Genomic DNA, 22,308 nt, shown 5'->3' with positions numbered 1-22,308 from the left:
GCTTTTATCAGATTTTTTTTTCCCCTGTAACTTACATTGCTCGGTTCTCCTCGATGACAAAGCAGCACAGGCAGGACCCAGCTCCAGGGCTGCCTGCCTGTGCCATGATTCAGCAGGTTGTAAAAGGAAGCAATGTTTTCTTTTTTGGGAAAGGGTGGCAGAGAAAAGGGAAACACACGTGTGTGTGTGTGTATATTTGACTTCCTGGTACTTCTGTGATTTCAGCAGACATATTGTGCTGTCCTGCAGTCATGTTGGAGTTAATAACCTGTTTCAAAAGAAGGGCTTGAAAGATATTTGGTGGAATGGGTTTGCCTAGATTGAGGAGGGCACTTGCTAAAATATTCTGCTTTGTTACTCTTTAAAGTATTTTTCCATAGTGTTTTTGGGTTCCTCGTTAAGCATTTGATATCTCTTGTGCTGCCTGTTGTTTGTGACAGTTTCCCTGCCTGTCTGCATCTTCTGCTCAGTCTGGGTATAGCTCAGCAGAGCAGTTCAGGAGCCAGCTTGGTGTCTTTCTGGAAAAATGTGTTTGATTCCAAACTTCAGTGTAAGGGATTTGCTGATTTCATTTATGCTGAGCCTTATTTCTGAATGCTGGGGCCCTGCTTGCTTTGTCCTAACACGGTGGAATTTTCTCTGTGGGGAAACTTATACTGCTGACTCATTGCATCAACTCAAAACAGATTTACGTTTACAAAGGAAAAAAACCACCACCCTTTCTTTCTTACTTTTCCCTAGTAATATTTGATTTGTTATTCCTACAGAATACCTCCTATCTCCTGGAACAGGCTGCAGTCCACAGACCACACAGGAGCTCGCTTTGAACTGGGTGGGTCAGACACAGCTTTCTATTGAACTGTTCTCAGTTGGTGCAGCTCAGAGACAATTTAAAGGTGCTGTAACTTTTAGGGTACCAGGAGCCTGTTTTCCCCACCGTGGGACTGTGTTCCTCCCACATGGCTGTGCATGTGGCAGGATACAGAGACTCCTCAAGTTTAATCTTGACCTCGTTCATATGGTCCCATCAAGCCCAGTATCTCCTTTGGCCTGTCTGTCCCATTGGCCCAGCAAGGACACTTATTTCTGTATTTCCCTGTGTTTCTTTACTGATTCGATGTACAATCGTTCAACATTTACACAGCATTTCACCTCTAAAAAACTATGTTACTTTCATTTTCAAAATACAGCACAGGTTAAAGGTTCCAGACTTGCACAAGGCCCTTGGGGAAGCAGCTGCTGAGCAGCACTGCCATGTTCTGAACACACTGGAGTCTGTGTCACTGCTCACTATTTTATTAAAACCTCGGCTTGTAATTAAGGGAAAAAAACCACCGGATACACTGAATTTTCTGAAGAGCCAAGAAAACCTGAACATCATTTCTAAGGAACGAGAAGACATAAAGATGGCTTTGCTGTTTAACACAACGATATTTTATGAGGCAGCGGGTGAGGGGCGTGAGGGGATGGGGGGCGCGGGGAGGGCGTGATGCGGTGCTGGCCCCGCCCCCTGCCGCCCCTTACCGCCCCCTACCGCCCGCAACGCCCTGTCAGCCTCCGCAGCGCCCCTGGACCGAGACCCGTTGAGACCCCGCCCACATCCTAACGTCCTGCCCACAACCACCCAATCAGCCGGCACTTCCTGCAACCCCGCCAACCAATGACAGCCCTCCACGAAGGGCAGCTCCGTTGGGGGCGTGTTTAGAGGCGGGCCGCTGTTGAGCGGCGGTGTTATTAGCCAATCAGAGCGCAAAATCGGAGGCTGGGCGGGCGGATGGGCGCGCTGTCCGCCAATGGGAGAGGCTGAGTGCCGTGAGGCGGGGGTGGGGCTGGCGCGCGGCAGATAGGCGGGCGGCGGCGGGCGTGCGGGCACGTGACGGAGGTGAGGGGAGCCCGGCGGCGGTGGCCGGGGCGGCGGAGGGTGAGTGTGTCCGTTCGTCCGTGCCCTTCCTCCACAGCCGCTGCAGCTCCGGAACATCGGGGCGAGGGAGCGGGGAACGGACCCGCCCGCGGCGTGAGGCGGTGGGGGAGCTGGGCCTGTCGTGGGGCGTGCGGCGGGGCGCTGCTGGGCCCTGGGGGGTGGGCGGCCCGTGCGTGGTCCCGGCCCCATCCCGGGGATGGGAGGGGGCGGGGACCCCCCGGAGTCAGGGCAGAGGAACGGCCTGGGGAGGCCCCTGAGGCCGGGGGCGGGCGCGGGTCTGCGGCGGCGGCGCCGGGTCCCGCCCGGCACCCGCAGGGCTCGGAGCGGCCTGGGGTGAGCGGCGGCTCTTCTGGTAAGTTCTGGGAGCGCCGCTCTGGGCAGCGGCTGGTACCAGAGCCGTGGGGTGGAACCGGGAGGGAGGCGCGAGGGTCGGACGTAGATATGGGCAACGCTTGGTTTAGGTTTTATCAGGCTACATGTTCTAGTGTCGGAAATAATTTTGAACGTGCTCCACATGAAGCCCCGCAAAGGGAGAACAGGAGGTGGGTGCGGAGCATGGCGTGGGCCTGGTTGGGGCTGTGCGAGGGGAAGGAGAAGCCTCCGGAAAGGGGGACTCAGGGCGCGGAGCTGGAGGCCCAACAGGTGAAGTGCAGGCGAGGAATCTGCAGCAGGAAGATCTGAGAATTTAAAGGAATTGAAGTGCCTGCTTTGATTTTTGTCCCCCAAATATTGTTCGCATTGGGTGTCTTTAAAATAATGTGTAAATGACGCCTTATTTTTCATTTCTGGCTGAGGCTGGCTATTGTGTGCTTTTAAAAGAAATAAAATCCACACGTTTAATTTAAAGCATGTACAGCACACTGCTTTCTTATCTGTACTGATTCTGAAGTGTGAACTTTCACATGCAGATTTGTGGTTCAGAACTTTCTAGGCTACAGAAAGAGAAGTGCTGCAGGTGATTTGGTTGTGAAGTGTAATGCTACCATGTATTAATGGTAGTGATAATCGTAAAGGTCCAGACCTCAATATGATCAGCGTTAATATAATTAATGCTGCAGAGCTCGTGCAGATCATCATGGAAAACTCTTTCTGGAACTTATTTAGAGTATGTTAGATGTCTGAAAACTGGTCTGTAGGCATGTAATGTATTTCTAAATGTAGTATGTTTACTTAACGTCGTCAAGTAAGCATAGTTAACACATGGGTTTTATGGGCCAGTTTTGCACGTTGTGGTTTTGGTTGTTGCTAAAGTACTGCAAAGAGATAGCAGATTAGCTCATACATAATAATGTATGAGCTAATGCAGATAAAATAATGGTTAAATATAGATTGGTATATATATTGCTCTAGGTTCAATCTGAGGTACCTGACTTCAAAGACCACCTTATTGATAATTTGGCTGTATTTGATGGTCTTATGCAAAACACTTAATAACATAAGGAAAAGGTCTGAGTAAAGCTTGGTGTTTGTATTAACTTTTAGTATTTCTAGTTTAAAAACACTTTATTAAGAAGATACTTGTATAATTTACAGGCACCATCACAAGCTGTGTATAATATGTAATCTGCTTTTTGGGATCAGCTGCCCTCCTAGGAAGGGAATCTAGTGTAAAATAGTAAGAAAGTTTTCAACTTCCATCAGATTACCCTCTCATTTGGTGTGCTGTAGTGCTTCCCCCCCAGTAAATGAATAAATCCGTTATGGAGAATGCACTGAGACTTGCATTTAGCTCTGGCCTTTGATTTTCTGCCTCTGGTAGTAATTATGGTGGCAGTGTGTTATTGCTGGAATCAGTTCTATAGCAGGCTAAACTTGAATTGATTTCTAGATGTGATGGTCTCAAAGATCTTGGGGTCCCTCCAGATCTGCCCCCACCTAATATAATTTTCTTAGCAGCCCATCTGTTTTATGAGGTCAAAAAGCCTCACGGTTCTGTCTTTACCCTCCAAGGACTTCCAGTTCTTCAGGAAGGATATCTGTGCTGACAAACAGTATCTGCTTTTTGCTTCTGTACTGTATCTGCACTGTTGTACATTATTTTTAGAAACTGGCATATTTGAAATGCCTATTAAAAGCAAGCTTTGTTGCTTTCCCTTTTCACACCTAATCCCTTGCCTGGTTTGTGCTCTCTACAACCCAAATGGGAGGCAGCTTTTTCTGTGGGGTTCTCCAGGAGAGGTTTGGCTAATCCTTTCCAGGAGACTTCTTCCTTATGTAGAAGTGTATCCCAGCCACCCCTTACAGAAGAAAAAAAAAAAGGTGTAGGAGGATAAGCCACCACCATGGAGAGTTCTTGCCTCTCATGTTATTAAGGTGGTTTTCTTTAGCATTGTCTGTTATTAATTGAGTTATGTTAAAGGCAGACTCTTCACAATGCTGGAAGTTGTCCAGCTGAAAAACAGTATTTCAGGGGAAAAACTGTTGTCTGCATTATATGAGTTGTTGTATATACATGAACATAATTTTATTATGTCCCCTTTTGAGGGGTGCTGTGGCACTGTATTGGTTGTTGAAATTATAGTATTTGGCCACAGTTTTCAGCTTCACCATGATGTCCACCCCCCCAAGTCTGCCTAAGGACAGGTCAGGCAGGTGCAGGTGACTGCGCTTGAAACTGTGGTATTAAGCTGGCTCTGCTGCCAGTAGCTTTATGTCCTCTGTCCTTGGCTACTTACTTTCACTGGTACTGCTACAACTCTTTGCTTTTGCTGCTGGGTTGGCCCGGTGTATTGATTCAGGGTTAAAATAACATGGCAGAAGGACTTCGAGCCATCTTAAACCAGCGGCTGGTTCATCATGAGGCTGTGTAAACAGTTACCCTGACACCACAGAGGAGGCAGGATGTGGAAGGCAGAGGGATTGCGAGATGTAGAAGAGATTTCCTTTGCTCTTCAGTAGTTCTGACTTCAGGAAATTAGTGCATTACCAAGTAGGGGAACTGAGCCTTGGCTCAAAACCCACAGAACTCTCATTTGAGAGGGAAAATTGATATCTGTATCTCAGCCTTTCTGTTCTTGTTTCCTTGCATTTTTTTTTTTTTGTATTGTGATGAATCATCTTTAAGTTTGACTTTAAATTTTTCTTTCCTATTCTTGCCTTGCATGAGGCATTGTGCTTGTTTTCACTGGTGTTCTTCTGCTGTGAATACCACACTGAAACCCAGTGTCTGGAGCACAGGACTTTACTAGTGGGTTTTGTTCTTCCTTTGCTTAAATCACTCAGCTGAGACTTCAGGTACTGCTGAAATAGAAACCGTTGATGCTCATCCAGTTAAGTTGCCTGGGTGTAGTTTGTAGTAAGTGACTTATTTTCATAAGATCTATTTAGTCTGACTGTTAATTATTTTTTTAAAAGAGTAAGTAGTAAACCAGATAGCCAATAGTCATTCAAATGTAGTTATACATTCTGAAATATGCTGTATTAAGAACTGACTTGATGAACCACTGAAATAGATTAGTAACCAAGGAGATGATTAAACTGGTTTTGCAGGCTCTGTTTGACCTGACAGGTAAGTTACTAAACAGTATGTTCTGGAAGAATGATAGCAGAGGACTTGAAGATCCTCTCTATGGGCAATTTCATTCTCTTCCAGGGGACATGTATGTTAGGGAGAATAGTGACAACTGTCTGTTTTGTGAGTGTTTCCAGTGTTGTGACAATTATTAAGAAGAACTTTCTCCTTTATGCCCAGAGAAAGGGGAATTCTAAATAAAAATTAATCTTTGAAGATGCATGACTTTCTTGAAAGCCTTGGAACTCCAGCAGTAGCAATCACTTAGTCCTACATATTAGGAGTGCTGCTTTTGGGGTGAGGTCTTGATTCTGTTTCTGAATCCAGTTTGGTTTTGATTTTACTTTGTGAAAAAGTAAAGTCTGTAGTGCAGATGTTCCAGGAGCCTGTTTCCAGCACTCTGCTATTGATCTTATAAATCTAGGGTAAAATGTTTTAGTCTTTTGACAATCAGGTGAACAGTGCTTAAGTGTCAGCTCTGAAGTTTCCTGGGTTAGAAGCTGGCCATGGGTGTGTGCAGAAAGCAAGTAACCTGTAGCACCAACAGTCTCAAACTTTGGGATTGCAGTAGTTTTTTTCCCTTCAATCTGAGTAGTGTGCCAGTGTCTGTAACTGGCTGAAGACCTTATTAAAAAAAAGTGCATGGAGTTGTTATCTCTGACTTGAAATGTTGTTATGGTGAAAGTGATGGTTGCGCTGAAGTAGAACAGAGATGTCAGAAGCTCTCACCTAATATGAAGGTGTTCCTTTGTTAATGACTTTTGGCAATTGCATGATCAGAAATACACCAACCTTCACAAATACTGCACAGTTTATCTGAAGAGGGGGGGTGCAGGCAGAGTAAAAAATGGCCAAGGATGGTAATTGCTTGGAAATTGGACACTTCTTTAAGGAAGAAGTCTGATCGTAATAGAGTAGGTGAGAGTGTCTGAAGGTTAGACTATGTTTGAGGTGACTAATTGAACTCCTGTAGTTGCCAGCAACTTAAAGGTCCACTGAAAAGTTGATTTATGCCTGTTTTGTATAAAACCTGAGTTGCATCTCTCTCCTCCTCCCCTCTCCTTCTATTTAGGAATAACCTAATTTACTAGGGCATAATTGTGTTTATGTTGTGTCCCTAAGGATTGTGTAAAGTGAATTTGAAGTTTTTTCCTGCAGTAGTGCATCCATTATGGAAAGAAGTAGCTTTTTAAATATCAAAAAATGTGTGCTTCACTTAAATCACTCTTCTGAGAACATAGTGCCTTTTTTCTATAATTTAGTCTGCTTTTAATATTGTTTCAGGTTAAACAGAATAAGGAGTTTGGCATGATAACTGGCAGTTGCAGAAGCTACCAGTCTGTACTCAAGGTATCTGAATGGTAGCTTATGTTGAATTTGGGACTGATTTAATACGTAGGAAGTGTCCTAAGCAGCTTTCTGCAGGAATATAAACTTGTGATAACTGCTTGCCAATGACTGTAAAGTAAGGACATGAAACTGGATTAGCTTCTCTTCAGACTTTTTTAGCTTTCTTTTTTTTTGGAGGGGGTAAAGCTTGCTTGGGAGCTTGAACATGAAATACTTCTCCCTTGAAATGAGGTTCAGCAAGGCCTCAGATTCAGAGAGAGCATTAAATGGTAAGTGTAGCAGGGTAGATACCTGTGGCTGTATCAGGAGCACAGATGTGCAGCAGCAGCAGAGTTCTGCCCTTGCTGTGTGGTCCCTGGCAGATTATCTGGTTTCACTAAGATGCTTTGACAGAAGAATTTCTGAGGCCATGCACCTTTGTCACTTGGGTGTGGGCATTTACCAAAGTTCATTTGCTGCTAACAAATACTTTCAAAGGGTTGTAGTTGAGGTGGGATTGTGAAGTAGGTAATTATTACATAATGGAGTCAGTACTGGCAGGAAAGTTGTGGGGGATGATTTAATTCTTTCACCAAAACTTTCATGCTGGTTCGCTCCTGGTGAGATTACTTAAAGGATTACTTGCATGCTAAATCATTAATACCCTTTGCACAAGGTTGGGAGGAGGGGTGCAGAAACTCTGTCCTTTTGGAAAGGCAAGAATTGGCTCATTTTTAACCTTGGTATATTTTTAAGATTAACTTTGTCGTATCACTTTACGAATCATGATATGCTCATTCTAGCTACACAGTATAATTTGAAAGCAGTTATAAAATTATATTATCTTCCTGAATTTGTCTTTATTTTAAAAATATTTAGTGGAGGCCTCTTGGTAAGGTAAGACAAAATGAAACCCTTTCCACGGAAAGGTGTTTTTGTGCTGTCTCATCCATGGTTGCTTCAGTCACACAGGGCACAACCAGGGCTCTAAAGATCATTTTTTCAGATGAAGTTTCAGGCTCTCATTTCTGTACTGCTTTTATGCTGGTGGGTATGAGTTTATTCGAAGAATGTGTTATCTGTGCAAGAAAATTTGCAGCTCCAAGAAGGGTACTGACGTCTGCTTGACCGTTTTCAGTCCTTGGTTTTGTGTTGTGGCTCTCACACTAATATTAAGAGCTATGAGCTGTTTTGAGGTCTGAAACTGTTTTCAGTTTTGGCTGTACACTGTGCATTAAGCAAACAAGCTTTGCTCATATATAACAGCCCTTGAAAGTTTTTGTCATTTTTTCCTTCTGGAATGATTGTCCTTTTGGCTCAGAGGTGTTTGGATGCAGTTGCCTGAACCAAGTGGGGGATGTCTGTGCACATGCATTTGGGCCATAATCCTCAAGGCCATCACTATTGTTGGGAAACTGGCTGCAATTGCATGTTGCTGTTGTGACAAACTGGGCATGACCTCAGCTCAAATCTTCAAAATACAATTTTGTTGTAGTTATAAAACTACAGTTACAAAGTTACAAAATCCTCTCTATCATTAGAAGTAAGTTAAAAAACAATCTAAGAATGGTAGATCTAGTATGCAGTGTAATTTTGGAATATTGGATAGTGGTGATAAGCCTTTGAGAATGTAAACTCTTAGTTGCCTAAACATGCTTTGGAAAGTTGGAAGTTTGTTTCCTAGCATGATCTTAAGCCCCTACAAGCAGTGTTAACCCTGCTTGAGTTATGTTTGAAAGTCTACAGGGCTACAGTGTGTGAGGTAGGAGTGTGAGGGAAGGAGGAAGGGATGTTCGGTTTTATACTTGTCTTCAAAAAAAATTCAGTCTCAGTTACACCTCTGGTTTTGGAAGGAAAATTTGCAGTGGGATTCAAAGGAGGAAAGAAGAGCAAGGCACAGGTTGTTGTTGTGAGCATTTTGGACAGATAAAACAGAGCAGTGTTCTGGGAGCATTGCCTCCTGTATCAACCTAAAGATGCAGTGATCTTGTCACTTTTCTAGGAAGAAAGTCAAATTGAAACCCATTTTACTTACAAGATATTTTAAGCTACTGCTTGCCAATGTCTATCCTGTTTTAGGTGTGACAATGTGGTGAGCACTTTATGAATTAGTTTAAGTGTGATATTTTAATTCTGTAAGGCTTCAGTTAACAGCCACTCTTTCTTTGGTCATCTTGTTAAATTGGAGATTGAAAGAAGGGAATTGAATCAAGTAGCATTTTCCAGGAGCTTCAGGTGCTTATAGGCATCTGCCAGTAGTAGCAATGACTGTTGGCAGTAATTCTACAATAAAACCTGGGGAAGAGGTTTGATGATTGAAAAGAACAGAACTCTGCATTTGAAAGGACAAAAATATATTGACCAGGAGATGAGGATTGATTACTCTGCAAAAATTACTATTTTTTGAATAAAATAGGAAATTTTATTTCAATTTCTTCACTGAATGGAAGCTTGAGTTCCTGCATGTTGTATTTAAAGTCCTTCATAAGCATGAAATAGACCTTTTTAGGCTTTTACAGGTACATGTGTTGTTGTGTCATGTATGTGTCTGCTGTCCTGCTTGTGGGCTGTGGCAGTGTGAGACTAAAGTTATGACACTTTTGCAGCATGATCTGCAGAACGTGCACATGTGGTTCTCCACTCAGTTAATGTCTGTTTGGTATTAAATACTTAGCTTTATGTTGTGTTCCTCCCCAGCTTTTAGAGCTGTCTCAGGCAGATGCAGTAAATAACAGAGCTGGAGAGATAAGTTTGCACTTCACCTGTTGCCTTGGATGCTCAGATTTGTACAGAAGCAGCGTGTTGCTCTGTGTGCAGTGCTGGCTTGACCATTTTGCCTTATTTATTCAGAACATGGAGCTGAAATGGCTACTGTGTGTGACCCTGCTGGCCCTTGGGATCCTTGCTGTCCAGGCACATGATATGGATGAAGACAATGATGCTGATGATGTAGTTGATATTGAGGATGACTTGGATGATGGTATTGAGGAGGTAGAAGAGTCAAAGTCTGAAACAAGCAGTCCTCCTCCAGCTCCAAAGGTTTGGCATAGAACTTTTTTAACAATTAAATTACTGCTTGTGTTTTGGTTAATATGAGTCTGATCAGAGTTGTCTTTAGTTTCTTAACCTTTAGTATGCTGTAATGTTATTAAAGATGTTATCTGGGAGTAGGGCTTGGAATTAAGGTTGGCTGCTATGTTCCTGTTCTCATGTCCCCATGTTCTTCCAGAAGACTTAGATCTAACCTTGAAATCTGTGTTGTATCAGGAGTTAATGCTAAAGTTTCCAGCTAGGTATATACTTGAGTTTTAGTTGCAGACAGTAATACAACAACTTGGCACAAGCAGCAATATTTATGTAATTTCTGTGTTTATGCTTAAGGAATGTCCAGGTGAGCTTTACTAGAGTGTAGGAGGGACTGTAAGCTTTATATGCCTGTATTTCTGTAGAATAAAGAATGTGTCTTAAAAGATGCATAAATGCCCCCCTTTTTCAATAGGTTACATACAGGCCCCCTGTCCCAACTGGTGAAGTGTATTTTGCAGAATCTTTTGATAAAGGAACTCTGGATGGGTGAGTATAATCTGAAGGATAATTCGTTACAGCAAATAATGTAAAATTATTTGGTGAAAGGCAATGAAACCCTGTCTGCAGAACTTGTGTTATTCAAAACTGAATCAAAGGGCCCTCGTTCAGTTGGGATTACAGTAATGACTTCTTGAGGCCAGCTGTTTGAATACTGAGTTAAACCAGTATTTCATCAAGTTCTAGTAATAAAGGGGAGGTGAGGCCATTACATGTTGCTTTTTTAACTTTCCTGAGGTGATGTGAGGATGATATGGTGCTACTTCTGTTTTGTTTGGGTTTTTTTCTACAGGAGTGAGGTACTTGCTCATGAGGCCATGGTCTTACCTGGGTGTGGGAAGTGGCAAACACAGAAGTTTGTAGATTTGGGAACAGAACTTCTCAGGGAATCAAGATACTGGGGTGTAGTCATGAAACAGCAAGGGTTGCCTTATCCTAAGGGTAGGATTTTTAGTGTGTGTTTGGTGGAGGGGGGAAACATGGTTTTCCAACCATTGTGTGTCTGTCTTCTAGATGGATCCTTTCCAGAGCCAAGAAAGATGATACAGATGATGAAATTGCCAAATATGATGGTGAGTTCAACCCAGGTTTTGGATGATAAATGTGTCTGATGTTGTTTGTCATGTATGAGGAAGAAGTGCAAGTCTTTCTTTTCTGTTTCTCAGATAAAATTATATTCAGTGAAGAAAATGGGGAGGATGTTTATATACCTGGCTAACAATATGAAATGTACTTCTGATTTAAACAAAGTATCCACTTGGAGATTTTAAAATAAATGAATTTTTGGTCAATTTCTTCCCCAGGTAAATGGGAAGTCCAAGACATGAAGGAAACAAAGCTTCCAGGAGACAAAGGGCTTGTAATGGTAACCCGAGCCAAGCATCATGCAATTTCATCCAAACTCTCCAAGCCATTTGTGTTTGATACCAAACCCCTTATTATACAGTAAGTAAAGAATAATTTGGTGTTCTGTTGATTCCAGGGTAACATGATAGCAAGCTGAGGTTAATTCCATAACTGAGCTTTTGTTGACTGGGGGTCTAGATGACACAAGATGCTGTAACATATTATTATGCTGTTTTGAGTAAGAGTAAAATAGCAACTCAGATTGCCAAAATGGGGAGTTAGTAACAGCATGGGTCCTTCAGAAGCCTGGGAAAGGAAGAAGTCTCTGCAAACTAGACTTGGTAACCTGTCTTGTGGCTTCAGTTCACTTGATTTAATTGTAGTAACAAGGTCAGGCAACTGACCTTTGTACTGCTAATTGTGGAAGTCCTTGTCCTTTTGAACGAATGCTGGTCTGTAAGTAGGTCAGTGCACTTTTTTGTACAGGAAACTGTCCCCTGTTTCTGAGGGGAAGTGGACAGATGGGTAAAGATGCATTTGTTTCCTCCTTCCTGTGTCTTAGTTCATTTGCCATGGAAGATGAACACCTTACATAGCTCTGCTCATGACTCTTGTAGAAGAATCTACTTGCATGTGTGTTAGACAAGCAAGTCAGGAAAAACAATTCAGTGAGAGCTGTGAATTGTGCATTATTAGTGACATTATCAGTTTTAAACAAAGAGTGAATTAATTTGTATTTGCAAAAGATAATGAATTGGTCACTTTGTTTTGCACTGTTTAGTTTTGGCTTAAAATACAAGGCTAAAAATAAAGCCCAATGGTCATCCACTTGAGCTGCTGGCATTGTGAGAGGATCAAGCACACTTAGCTTATTCCTGACAGATATTTTGTCTTTTTCAAGCTCCTTGGCATCCCTAAATAGGCTGTTGTATGCTTATAACCCTAAAGGGCTTCTCCTAAAATTAAATTGTTTTTGCTTTTTAGTCTTACAAATTGAGTTGTCTGTCTGCTGTAGTAGTTGTGGGGAAAATAATTGGTTTGCCTCAATCCCCATTGAAGCGTCATATACCGGAAAGCTTTTTCTTCCTCCTCTCTACTTCTAGGTCATTATCTTCTAGGACAGCACTCAATTTCTTTAATCTTTTCTATCAGGTTAATTCTTCAAATTTTTCCTGTTTCTCAGGCTCTTGTGAATGTTTTCAGTATATCTTTATATATCTATATCTTTAATATTCACAGGATAAGTGATTTAAAGCAAACAACAAAACAGTATCACTGTTAATTTGTATTGAAAAAATTGTAATTGTGTATTACAAAAAAAAAAATTTCCCCATGTAAAACATGTGCTCTCCCCTCTTCTATCCAAAACTAAAATTAGGTATGAAGTAAACTTCCAAAATGGAATAGAGTGTGGTGGGGCCTATGTGAAATTGCTTTCAAAAACCCCTGAGTTGAACCTGGTGAGTAATGCTACTACTTTTGGGTATTATCTGTGAAAGAACTTGAAATTTTTTCCCTTCACTTCTTTCAGAAGAAACCCTTTTAGTGAAGGCAGTGGGGCCTGATTGCCCAAGTACTTTGCACTCATCATTTTCCCAGTGCTTTCAGTTGGAGAGGATAAGTACTGAAATGTGATGGCCCCTTGAGTGGAAACTGAAGTTCCGTAATAGCTGAGCAGCTGTAGACCTTTGCCAAACTCTGCAGTACTTCAGGTTTTCCTGGGTTCTAGAATTAAACAGGAGGTGCTTGGGAGAGTGGCCAGCTCCTAAGGCCTAAGAACTGCCTTTTGTCCTCTCATTGAAGTGGTTTACCCTCTTCAGACAAAGCTGAAATGCTGGGTAACCTTGTGTAGGCTCTTGTAGCCTATGGGTTTTCTTTAGCCATTTTCCTAGACTTTACAGGATGTACATTTTATGACTCATTATCCATCCTTCTCCTTTCCTTCTGCAGTCTCATTGGAGTTGTATTATTAATACAATTTCCAAACTGTTAAAAACTCCAAAACAACCACAAACACCCAGAATACAACTTGGCTGCCTAATCAGTTTCAAATGTGCACTGAATTTCCAGATAACATTATCACAAGAACAAATAGACTTGTAGAGTTCAATGGTGATTATATCCAATTAGATTGAGGCATAGCTCAGGTAATAAGTGTAGTCGAAATGCAGCTTGGCTTCACTTTTAGTGCTGCTTTTCGCTTTGAAAGAAACTCAGTCGCTTTGCTAGCCTTTAATTATTGGTTGTAGATGATACTTCTAACTGATAGCTTTTAAAGTACTTTGTTGTAATGTAGAGATATACTTAAACATTCTGGGTATCACACTAATCTTTACGATAACACTTGAATAGCTGGTGTTTTCCATGTGGAAAGTACAGCCCAAAGGTGCAAAACAAAATAGCTGGGATAGTTCTCAGCACATTGTTTTTCCTGGAGGCTTATACAAGGAACGTAAGCTTTAGTGTGGGGGCTTCATGGGCTTGATATCCAAGTTGCAGAACAGTTTTTAATGAATTGGTAATTCTTATGCCAGGCAATGACTTAAGTTGTATTTCAAAATAATGGAGTGAAGTATTGTGTTGTTTTTAAAGGATCAGTTCCATGACAAAACTCCATATACAATAATGTTTGGCCCTGACAAATGTGGAGAGGACTATAAACTGCACTTCATCTTCCGGCACAAAAACCCAAAGACTGGCAAATACGAAGAGAAGCACGCAAAGCGTCCAGATGCAGATCTGAAAACTTACTTTACTGATAAGAAGACTCATCTTTATACTCTAGGTATGGTAACTACTAACTATGTATAGTAATAATTACTAATTTTCTGCACCAAAAGTGAGACAGGTGAACAGGTGACTGACTGTGCCAATGCACCATACAACTAAAAACCACTTGAAAGCTTCAAATGCAAAAACTGATTGTCTATGAAAAGGTTTATTTCATCCTTCCAGGAAGTCTTGATTCATGTAAGAAAGGTTGTGCAACTTGAACTTAATACTTAAAGGAAAACTAAATTTCAGGGCAGTTGTAAGTAACTTGAACTAAGTATATTTGAAATAGTTATCAGCATATATAAACTGCCTGAATGCTGCCTCTGAGTAACATGGGGTACACTAAACTTTAGATGTAGAGACATTGTGGTTTGTTTTAATTTTGTTTGGGTTTTTTTCTGCTTTCATGTACCAGACAAACTCAGGAATTCTTGAAAATAGTGTCTGGTATATTAGCTATGATCAAAATCTTTCAGGAAGTACTTAGGAGTGTCTCTAGCTTTTCCTACTACAGAGAGAGCAGTAGATAAAAAAGTGAGATTAAAATCCTGTTAGTCAGTAGTAGGCAGTCTTAGTTTGGAGTAGAATATGAGTATATGCATTCTTACTACTAAAGCAATACTTACTGTGCCAAAGTCAACTTGTTGTGGTAACTGCTAAATCTACAAACTTCTGTGCTTTTAACACATGTAGGACTTCTGCTAGTAGTCTGCCTTCTCACAGGGTGAGATGTGGTGCACCATCACTAGTTGCACTTTGGTGTAAGGAGAAAGGTTCTTAGCAGCTCCTTAAAGCAGTTGATGGGTAGGTGGTAGCTTGGGTTGTACAGTGGGGATGAGTGATGCTTTATGACTCATGCTTTGTATCGTACATGCAGTGACTACATCAACATTTTCCTTGCAGTCTTGAATCCTGACAATAGTTTTGAGATACTGGTTGATCAAACAGTTGTCAACAGTGGGAATTTGCTAAATGATATGTCTCCTCCTGTGAATCCACCCCGAGAGATTGAGGACCCAAATGACCAGAAGCCTGAAGACTGGGATGAGAGACCAAAAATCCCAGACCCAGATGCTGTTAAACCAGATGACTGGTAAGGTGTTGGAAGGGTGCAACTGAGGGAGTCCTTAGCCTGATAGTTTGGTCCTGATCAAAATGTCATTCTCACATGACTTATGGAAGGTTTTGAGTCTCACCCTTGTAATCTAAACACTGTCAGTTTAGGCATCTTTGCCTGCTTCAATAGGCAAAGGCAGAGAGGTTCCACATCCTCTGGAATTTCTGCTTAGTGCTTCTGTTCTTGCATTGACCACAGTCAAAGATTTTGCAGCTATACCTATGCTACCTGCTGCCTTCATCCTTGATGAGATCAAAAGATGACCTGCAGAAGGTATAGCTGAAGGATCTTGGTATTTGTTTGTGTAATGTGTAGATAAGGTAACTGAAAAAGCTGACTCCCTAAGTCATAAACTCTTCCTGCCTTTCTGGCTTTGTAACTGTGCTTTGTAAATCGTAGACTCAATTTTAAGCACAAATGTGTTTTTGCAGCTGCTGCTAAGAAATGGCATTTGCTGTAATATGCCCTTTCTAGATTGGTTTTTAAAAAATTAATAGTAGTACTTTGCAGTTGGCACCTTGATAAGCCATGAGGTACATGTGTTAGGATTGCAGTGCAATTCCTTTCTGAAATCATGGGGTGACCCTGACAAGAAGGGAAGATGGCTGGCTGTCCAGAGCAGTGGGTTTGTTCAGAGTCTGTAGAATCATGTCTTGGGCTTAAGAATTCTCATGTGTTGTGTCTATTAACACAAAATGCTCTGCCCTCAAGGGATGAGGATGCTCCTGCAAAGATCGCAGATGAAAATGCTGTGAAACCAGAGGGCTGGCTGGATGATGAGCCAGAATATGTAGCAGACCCTGATGCTGAGAAACCTGAAGATTGGTAAGTTTGCTGCCTGTTGCAAATGGCAGCAAATATTTCATGACTTTGGTACTGATGTTTGCAGTTCATTGTTGCGTGCTGACAAAGTTGCTCTTCAGGCTATTTTTCTTAAAAAGTAGAAGGCAGTGGTCTGAGGACTCATGTTCTGCATTCACCTCTGCATTTTTCAACTCCTCTGTGATTGTAAGCAGAATAGGGCAGGGATGTTCACCTTGAAGTAGAACCTACTTGGAAGGGGCAGTGGGGGAGCCTGTGCTCAGGGACTGGCTTTTGTTGATCTTCTGTGCTTCACAATTAATCTTTGAAATCCTTGTTCCTGCTGCAGTATATTTATCTACAGATCTATACTATACAAAGTTTTCATATCTCCATGTAGTGGTTGGAATTTTGATTTTCCCAGAAATCAGACATTTTCTGAGCCTTATTCTGTATGAAGGCAAGGGGTGGACCTCAAAACTTAATTTACCTTTTCAGGGATGAAGATATGGATGGTGAATGGGAGGCACCTCAGATTGCAAATCCTAAATGTGAGACAGCTCCTGGCTGTGGTGCCTGGCAGCGTCCGATGATTGACAATCCCAACTACAAAGGCAAATGGAAGCCTCCTATGATTGATAATGTGAACTATCAGGTTGGTGTTCCCATTACTTAAGCTGGTGGTCAATGCAGCATCTCTCTTACAAAAGGCAGAATGATTTAGATTCAGCAGATGGTAATTAAAAATTCAAGTGCTGTTGTGGTTGTACTTTGTTTCAAGTGGACAGATTCAAAGTGCTTTCTTATCAGGCAGTGCTTCATTGTATTGATTCCTGAAGACTGGTGAGTTGCACCTGTAGATGTTGCAATTAAGCGCAATGGATTGTTATATCTCTTCATTCATAATGGGCTGAGAACTAAAATTTGTCTTCTAGTAAATGAGGCTGATTGTCTTTTGTCTTTCCTAGGGTATATGGAAACCTAGAAAGATCCCAAACCCAGATTTTTTTGAAGACTTGGAACCTTTCAAGATGACTCCCTTCAGTGCTGTGGGACTTGAGTTATGGTCCATGACATCTGACATCTTTTTTGACAACTTCATCATCTGTACTGAAAGAGCTGTAGCTGATGATTGGGCCAGTGATGGATGGGGACTAAAAAAGGCAGCTGATGGTGCTGCAGAGGTGAGAGAGGAAGGTTTAATTGTGTGCTGCTGAGTGGAACAGTAGAAGCACCTCTGCAATTCTCTTCACAGCCTTTGTCAATATATGCCTGTATGTGCTAAGGCTGAAGGTTTTGCTAAACGAGGTCAGAGCTTTAATTCATAATTACAGGGTATTAATATAAGTAACTAAGAGTACTCACTGCTCTCTTCTGAGTTTTTGCTCTGAAATTTGGACTGTTCTGACTAATTCCTAATTTGTAAGCTATGGGAAAAGTACTTGTGCAGGTTAGCTTGAATTTTTTTGATGTCTGAAATACAATGTTTATAGTTGCAAAAAGCCTATTTGAAAATTCTGTAGCTTAGAAAACTTAGCTGCTACATCTTCCTGTATGGGGTGGAATTTGAAAGTTCTTCTGGTCTTACAGCCTGGTGTTGTGGGCCAGATGATGGCAGCTGCTGAAGAGCGTCCCTGGCTTTGGGTAGTCTACATCCTCACTGTGGCTTTGCCAGTGTTCCTTGTTGTCCTTTTCTGCTGTTCTGGGAAGGTAATGTATTTCCTCTGATAATTAGTCTCGTGTTTAAAAGGAGGTTCAGAAAATGTGCCTGAATGTCACAAATAATTGCCTGGGTTTGTCATTGCCTTTCAGAAACAGCCAAGTGCTGCGGAGTACAAGAAGACTGATGCTCCTCAGCCTGATGTGGTGGATGATGAGAAAGAAGAAGAAAAAGATAAAGGGGAAAAAGAAGAGGAGGAGGAAGAAGAGGACGCAAATGAGGAAAAGCTTGGTAGGTAAACTAGATAATCTTCAATGATGTTCTCCCTGAAAAAATAAACCAGCAGGATTGGCAGATACGGAATCAAGCCAAAAGTCAGAAAGGAGACTGATTTTTTTTTTTTTTCATTTTATTTTCTTTTTTTATTTCCCATTGAAGAGAAGCAGAAAAGTGATGCTGATCTAGGAAGTGCTAGTCAAGAGGAGGAAGAAGAGGAGGAGGAAGAAGACAGGAAACCTGCATCAGAGGTGAGAGTGCTTAATCTTTGAAGGAAGCTTGTGCACTTTCTTTCATATGTTATGTAGAACAGGCCTTACTACGGTGTTAAAAGTGAACCTGGCTCATGTGACCCTCCCTCCCAGTTCAGAACTTTGGAAAACTTGATCACCCTGAAGAATAGAAATTGCTGTGGCTAACTACAGCATTCTAGGGCACCCTGCTAAAAGGCTCTGCTGTAGAGTCTGCCTTGAGATTAGTGTGACTGTTGGAAGGCATCTTCTTGAGGCAAAAGGCTTATTCAGCTTCGAGTGCAGTCAGGATGTGACCTGAAGTGTTCCACACTGACACAAGGGTTGGCTCAAAAATGGGTGGAGTGTTGCTTGAAGTTAAAGGATTCTCCCAACAGCAGAAGCTGTTGAGCACTTCCAGCAAGTAGTGTACATCCACTGTGAAAACAAAGAATTTGCTTGTTTGCCACAAACTGCTTTCAGCAGTCGGTCCTTCCAAAATTTAAAATCTAAAGTAGAAGTGAAAGTGGATTATTTGTCATAGATGTTTTTGTCTCAAAATGGTTATTAAAGGTATATTTAGGTTTTGTTTTATTGATGTTTACACAAATTACTTTCTTGCAGGAGGAGGAAACTGTGAATAGATCACCCAGAAACAGAAAGCCAAGGAAAGATTGAAAAAAGTCATAAGAACTTGATCTGTGATTTCTTATTTTTGTTTGTTTTTGGGTTTTTTTTTTGTTGTTGTTTTCAAACATGGTTCTGCAAGAGGACCTTGGACACCTTACATTGAAACTTGGAGAAACCTCAAGATTTCACCATCCACAGGTTCCAGTCACACTATCCAATGTAATGGAGTGTCTAGCAGTAAAATATTTGCAATCATCTGTTTTTAAGAGTATCATTCCTGTAGAAAGAAAGCATTTAATGGGCTGTGGATTTTGGAATGTAACATAACTAACCTTTTCATTTTTGGTTTTAAATATTCTTTTCTGTTCTTGAGTAGATTGGTAGAATTTTTCCAGTCTCGAACCTTGGCTTAATTTAATATATTAATTAGTGAAATATAACAATGAATCTTGAAAGTGCTAGGTGATAAAAATGCAGTTTTATAACTAGTTTTTTTTACAAATATGTAAATTCCTAAATGCACCATTGTCTTTATACCCCTTAAAATCTGGTAATTGTTCGAAGGAAAGTTGTCAGTGCATTTGACAACATCCCTACCCTCCAAACTAAAAACAACTCGGGGGGATGTATGGGGAAACCAGTAGTGAAACTCTAACCAATCAACCTCATCCTTTTGGGGGAAGGGGAAAGATGAAGAAGGGGTGGAAGGACATGGTTAGTCAGTCCACAGAATATATGCATACTATTCATGGCTAAAGCCCTGTTAAATGTTGACAAATTATCTAGGACTTGGAGTGGGTCATCTCAGTGTGACATTTAATCCTGCGGAGCTTGCAGGCAACCAATTTTATTTGCTCTTGAACTCTCTTTGTAAAGCTGAGGGTTGCTGGAGAGGTGTGGTTATGCTACTTCCCCCTTTGCCCTCTGTTCAGCCACCCGTGTTTTTCTCTCTGTGACGATACAGCTCTTCCTGAGAGCAGCTTTGCCTCAGTTGCTGAAGCACTTCATGTTCAGCTCATTGTCAAACTCAATTTCATAGCTAGGCCTGCTCCTTTCCAGGGTCCAAACACTGAATAAGACGGTATCCCATATCCTCTCACTGTTGTCACTGTATGTCTGCTGTAGAAATGGGGGAGGTAGGCAGGTAGACAAGTTGAACTGAGTATTTGTTAAGGAAAAAAAAAAAAAACCCACAACCAAGATGTCAGTATTGTAGGTGGGGAAGGGGCTTGTGGAATCTCTTAACTGGTATGTGAAACTGTTTTAAGTCCTTTTATCTGCTCTTCATGTAACAAGTGCATTCTAAATTATATTGTAAATGTTAGGAAATTCCAATTTCAGCTGAATAAATTTTTTTAAAGTGTTGAATCTACCATACCACACTGTTTCAAACACCTCTTTTTTGTGGAATGCAGGTGAGCACTACAAGAGTATTACCTCTGAGGGTGAGATGGATGTAATTCATTACACTGTACCAAATATGTTGGCATTTGGATGTCTATATAGATAAACTTTCGCCTTTGTTTAGAATGAAACTAAATATCCTGAAATTATTCTTCTTGCACTGAACTTTAACACTCCAGTGTTGTTTGGTCACATGATAGGTATAGTGTGGAATAATTCCCAGGGGTTGTGGGGGGAAAAGTGTTCCAATTACCTTGCAAACAATCTAACCAATTACTAAAAGACTCTTGTTTTGGGTTGGTTTTTTTTTGGTTTTTTTTTTTTTTTTGTAAAACACCTTTTGCTGCCTGTCCTTATGTTGTATCTCTTGGTTGTTGTGTTTGAAATATTAGTGATCACAAATGCATAGCAGGATTTCTTGGTCTCTCTGCAGTGTACAAATAAACTATTGTAAGCAAGATATTGGAAGTAATTTCGGACTTCTGTTGGGAGCTATTGCATGTTTAGAATGCCTTTGCCTGTTGAACACCTGGTCAATACTGCTCCTTATTGCAAAAATAGCTTATACTCTGACATGGAAGATGTCATAGCTTAAGCATTGCTACTAGCTTGTTCTCAGGACTGTATTTTTATCAAGGAGCAGCTGCTATTTATGACTCTCAGTCCTTTGAGATGAAGTATGTATAAATGGTTTCAATTCAGCTAATGTTTTGAGCACAACATAAAAATCTAATTAATCTAATGTTTTTTTATCTTAATATGCAAATTGCCTTAAACTCCCAAACAATCCCTGTGCATACATGTTCTTTCAAAGCATCAAAAGTGAACTTGAGATCTGCTATCAGCTTTTAAATAGCATTATATTAAAGCTAATTGTAAATCTACATTTGCTTCTGCTAAATCTCCTGAAAAAGTCTCCTGTCTGCATGTTACGGCTTTTTTTGATACCATAGTGTATGCTTTAAATAATCACTACAATAAATGAAGACTTTCCGAAATGGATAGACAACTCAAGTTACTTTTTATCCTGCTTTTTGGCTTGGGTGCCTCAGTTTGACCTTAGAATTGCTCTTACTTTTAAAGTCTTAGAGGAAAAAAATATAGCTACCTGCTTATCCTGAATGCATAAAGCATAGCTGTGTTTTTTAGAGTAGTGAAACTCCACCTGGCTGTAACCTGTGAACTGTGTTTGGAACGGTCACAGATTCTTGAAGGTGTATTTGGGCCTTTTGTGTCTGTGCAGCCAAGGATGGCAGCTCCTGAAAAGGATGCTGAGCTTGATGTGCTGTGTCTGAGAGTGGGGAGGGGTGTGTTAGGCTGACATGGTGAATCAAAAGAAAACCCGTGGCCTCTGACACACAAGGCACAAGTGCTGAGAGCGGCTTTGCCCCTGGAGCCAGTGGGTGGCAGGGGTGGTTGATAGGTCAGGGTGCATCTAACCCACTAACCCCTTCCAGCAGTGTCCCTGGATGTGATCTACCTTCACTGGCTCTGCTCAGTACTGAATTGTCACAGCTTGAGGCTGTGACCTCTCCAATGTGTTAAAGCAGACATTTGTAAGATAGACTCCTGGGCCTGAAGATGGTTTCTTGCAAGTACTGACTATTTGTACATGTCCATGATTTTCTCTTGCTCTTTCCTTACTCCTCCCTCACGAACTCGGCTCCTCCACTGGGGCTGTGGGTACAGACGTAGGGCTTGTGACTGCTCTGCTCCTCCCAATCTGATGGTTCATACCCTTCTTGCCTTGTGGTTTGTAGAAGGGGTTTTTGGTTTATTGGGGTTTTGTTTTGTTTTGTTTTTAATTGTTGCTTGACACAACTACTGTGATTTCATGTCCATTGCAAACAGGTACTTGTAGAAGCAACTTGAAAAAAAAAATGTAAAAACTAATCAATAAAGAAACTTAAATCTGTTCGGCTTTCTTTGTCTAATTAGCAAAGCTGGATCAGACTTCATCAGGTTGAGGGTGAGGTGAGCCGTGCCTCTTGCAGTTTTTTGCTACTCCAGAGCGCTGTGAGCTCGCGGCTGTGCAGGGCAGAGCGGTGTCTGCAGCGGTGCCTGGGGCGCTCCTGCTGCCCGCCCCTCTCTGTCAATCACCCGCGGCTCCGCCTTCCGGCTCTTCTGATTGGTTGTGCAGCGATCGCCCCGCCCCTCCCCTACCTGTTCCTTTAAACCGCCCCGAGCGCCGCCTCCAGCTCGCCTCCGCTGCTTAATTCGCGC

General features: G+C 41.6%; 1 protein-coding gene across 1 annotated transcript; it reads left to right on the top strand.

Annotated features, from left to right (window-relative positions):
• Positions 1-1,838: 1,838 nt before the first annotated feature.
• CANX (calnexin) lies at positions 1,839-22,000 on the top strand. The gene is made up of 15 exons (XM_005523557.3): positions 1,839-1,921; positions 9,612-9,800; positions 10,261-10,334; positions 10,860-10,918; positions 11,150-11,291; positions 12,571-12,652; positions 13,785-13,977; positions 14,871-15,060; positions 15,796-15,909; positions 16,384-16,540; positions 16,854-17,069; positions 17,476-17,595; positions 17,698-17,836; positions 17,984-18,072; positions 18,676-22,000. Exons 2-15 carry the CDS (start codon positions 9,615-9,617, stop codon positions 18,727-18,729), a joined length of 1,815 nt encoding a protein of 604 aa, XP_005523614.1. The 5' UTR covers positions 1,839-1,921; positions 9,612-9,614; the 3' UTR covers positions 18,730-22,000.
• The last annotated feature ends 308 nt before the right edge of the window (positions 22,001-22,308 follow it).

The sequence above is a fragment of the Pseudopodoces humilis genome, chromosome 17 (genome assembly GCF_049639895.1).
Source record: "Pseudopodoces humilis isolate 2021_Gansu_Grassland_sample_001 chromosome 17, ASM4963989v1, whole genome shotgun sequence".
NCBI lineage: Eukaryota > Metazoa > Chordata > Aves > Passeriformes > Paridae > Pseudopodoces > Pseudopodoces humilis.
Note: the sequence above shows the minus strand (reverse complement) of the source record. Positions and strands in the feature narration are given on the sequence as shown.

What these genes read in the sequence shown, in the direction of transcription:
- CANX (XM_005523557.3), top strand. Translation starts at nt 9,615, where the DNA reads ATGGAGCTGAAATGGCTACTGTGTGTGACCCTGCTGGCCCTTGGGATC. An exon ending in AAACCCCTGAGTTGAACCTG is followed by an intron (nt 12,653 to 13,784) that starts GTGAGTAATGCT and finishes TTGTTTTTAAAG; the next exon opens with GATCAGTTCCATGACAAAAC. An exon ending in TTTTCTGCTGTTCTGGGAAG is followed by an intron (nt 17,596 to 17,697) that starts GTAATGTATTTC and finishes ATTGCCTTTCAG; the next exon opens with AAACAGCCAAGTGCTGCGGA.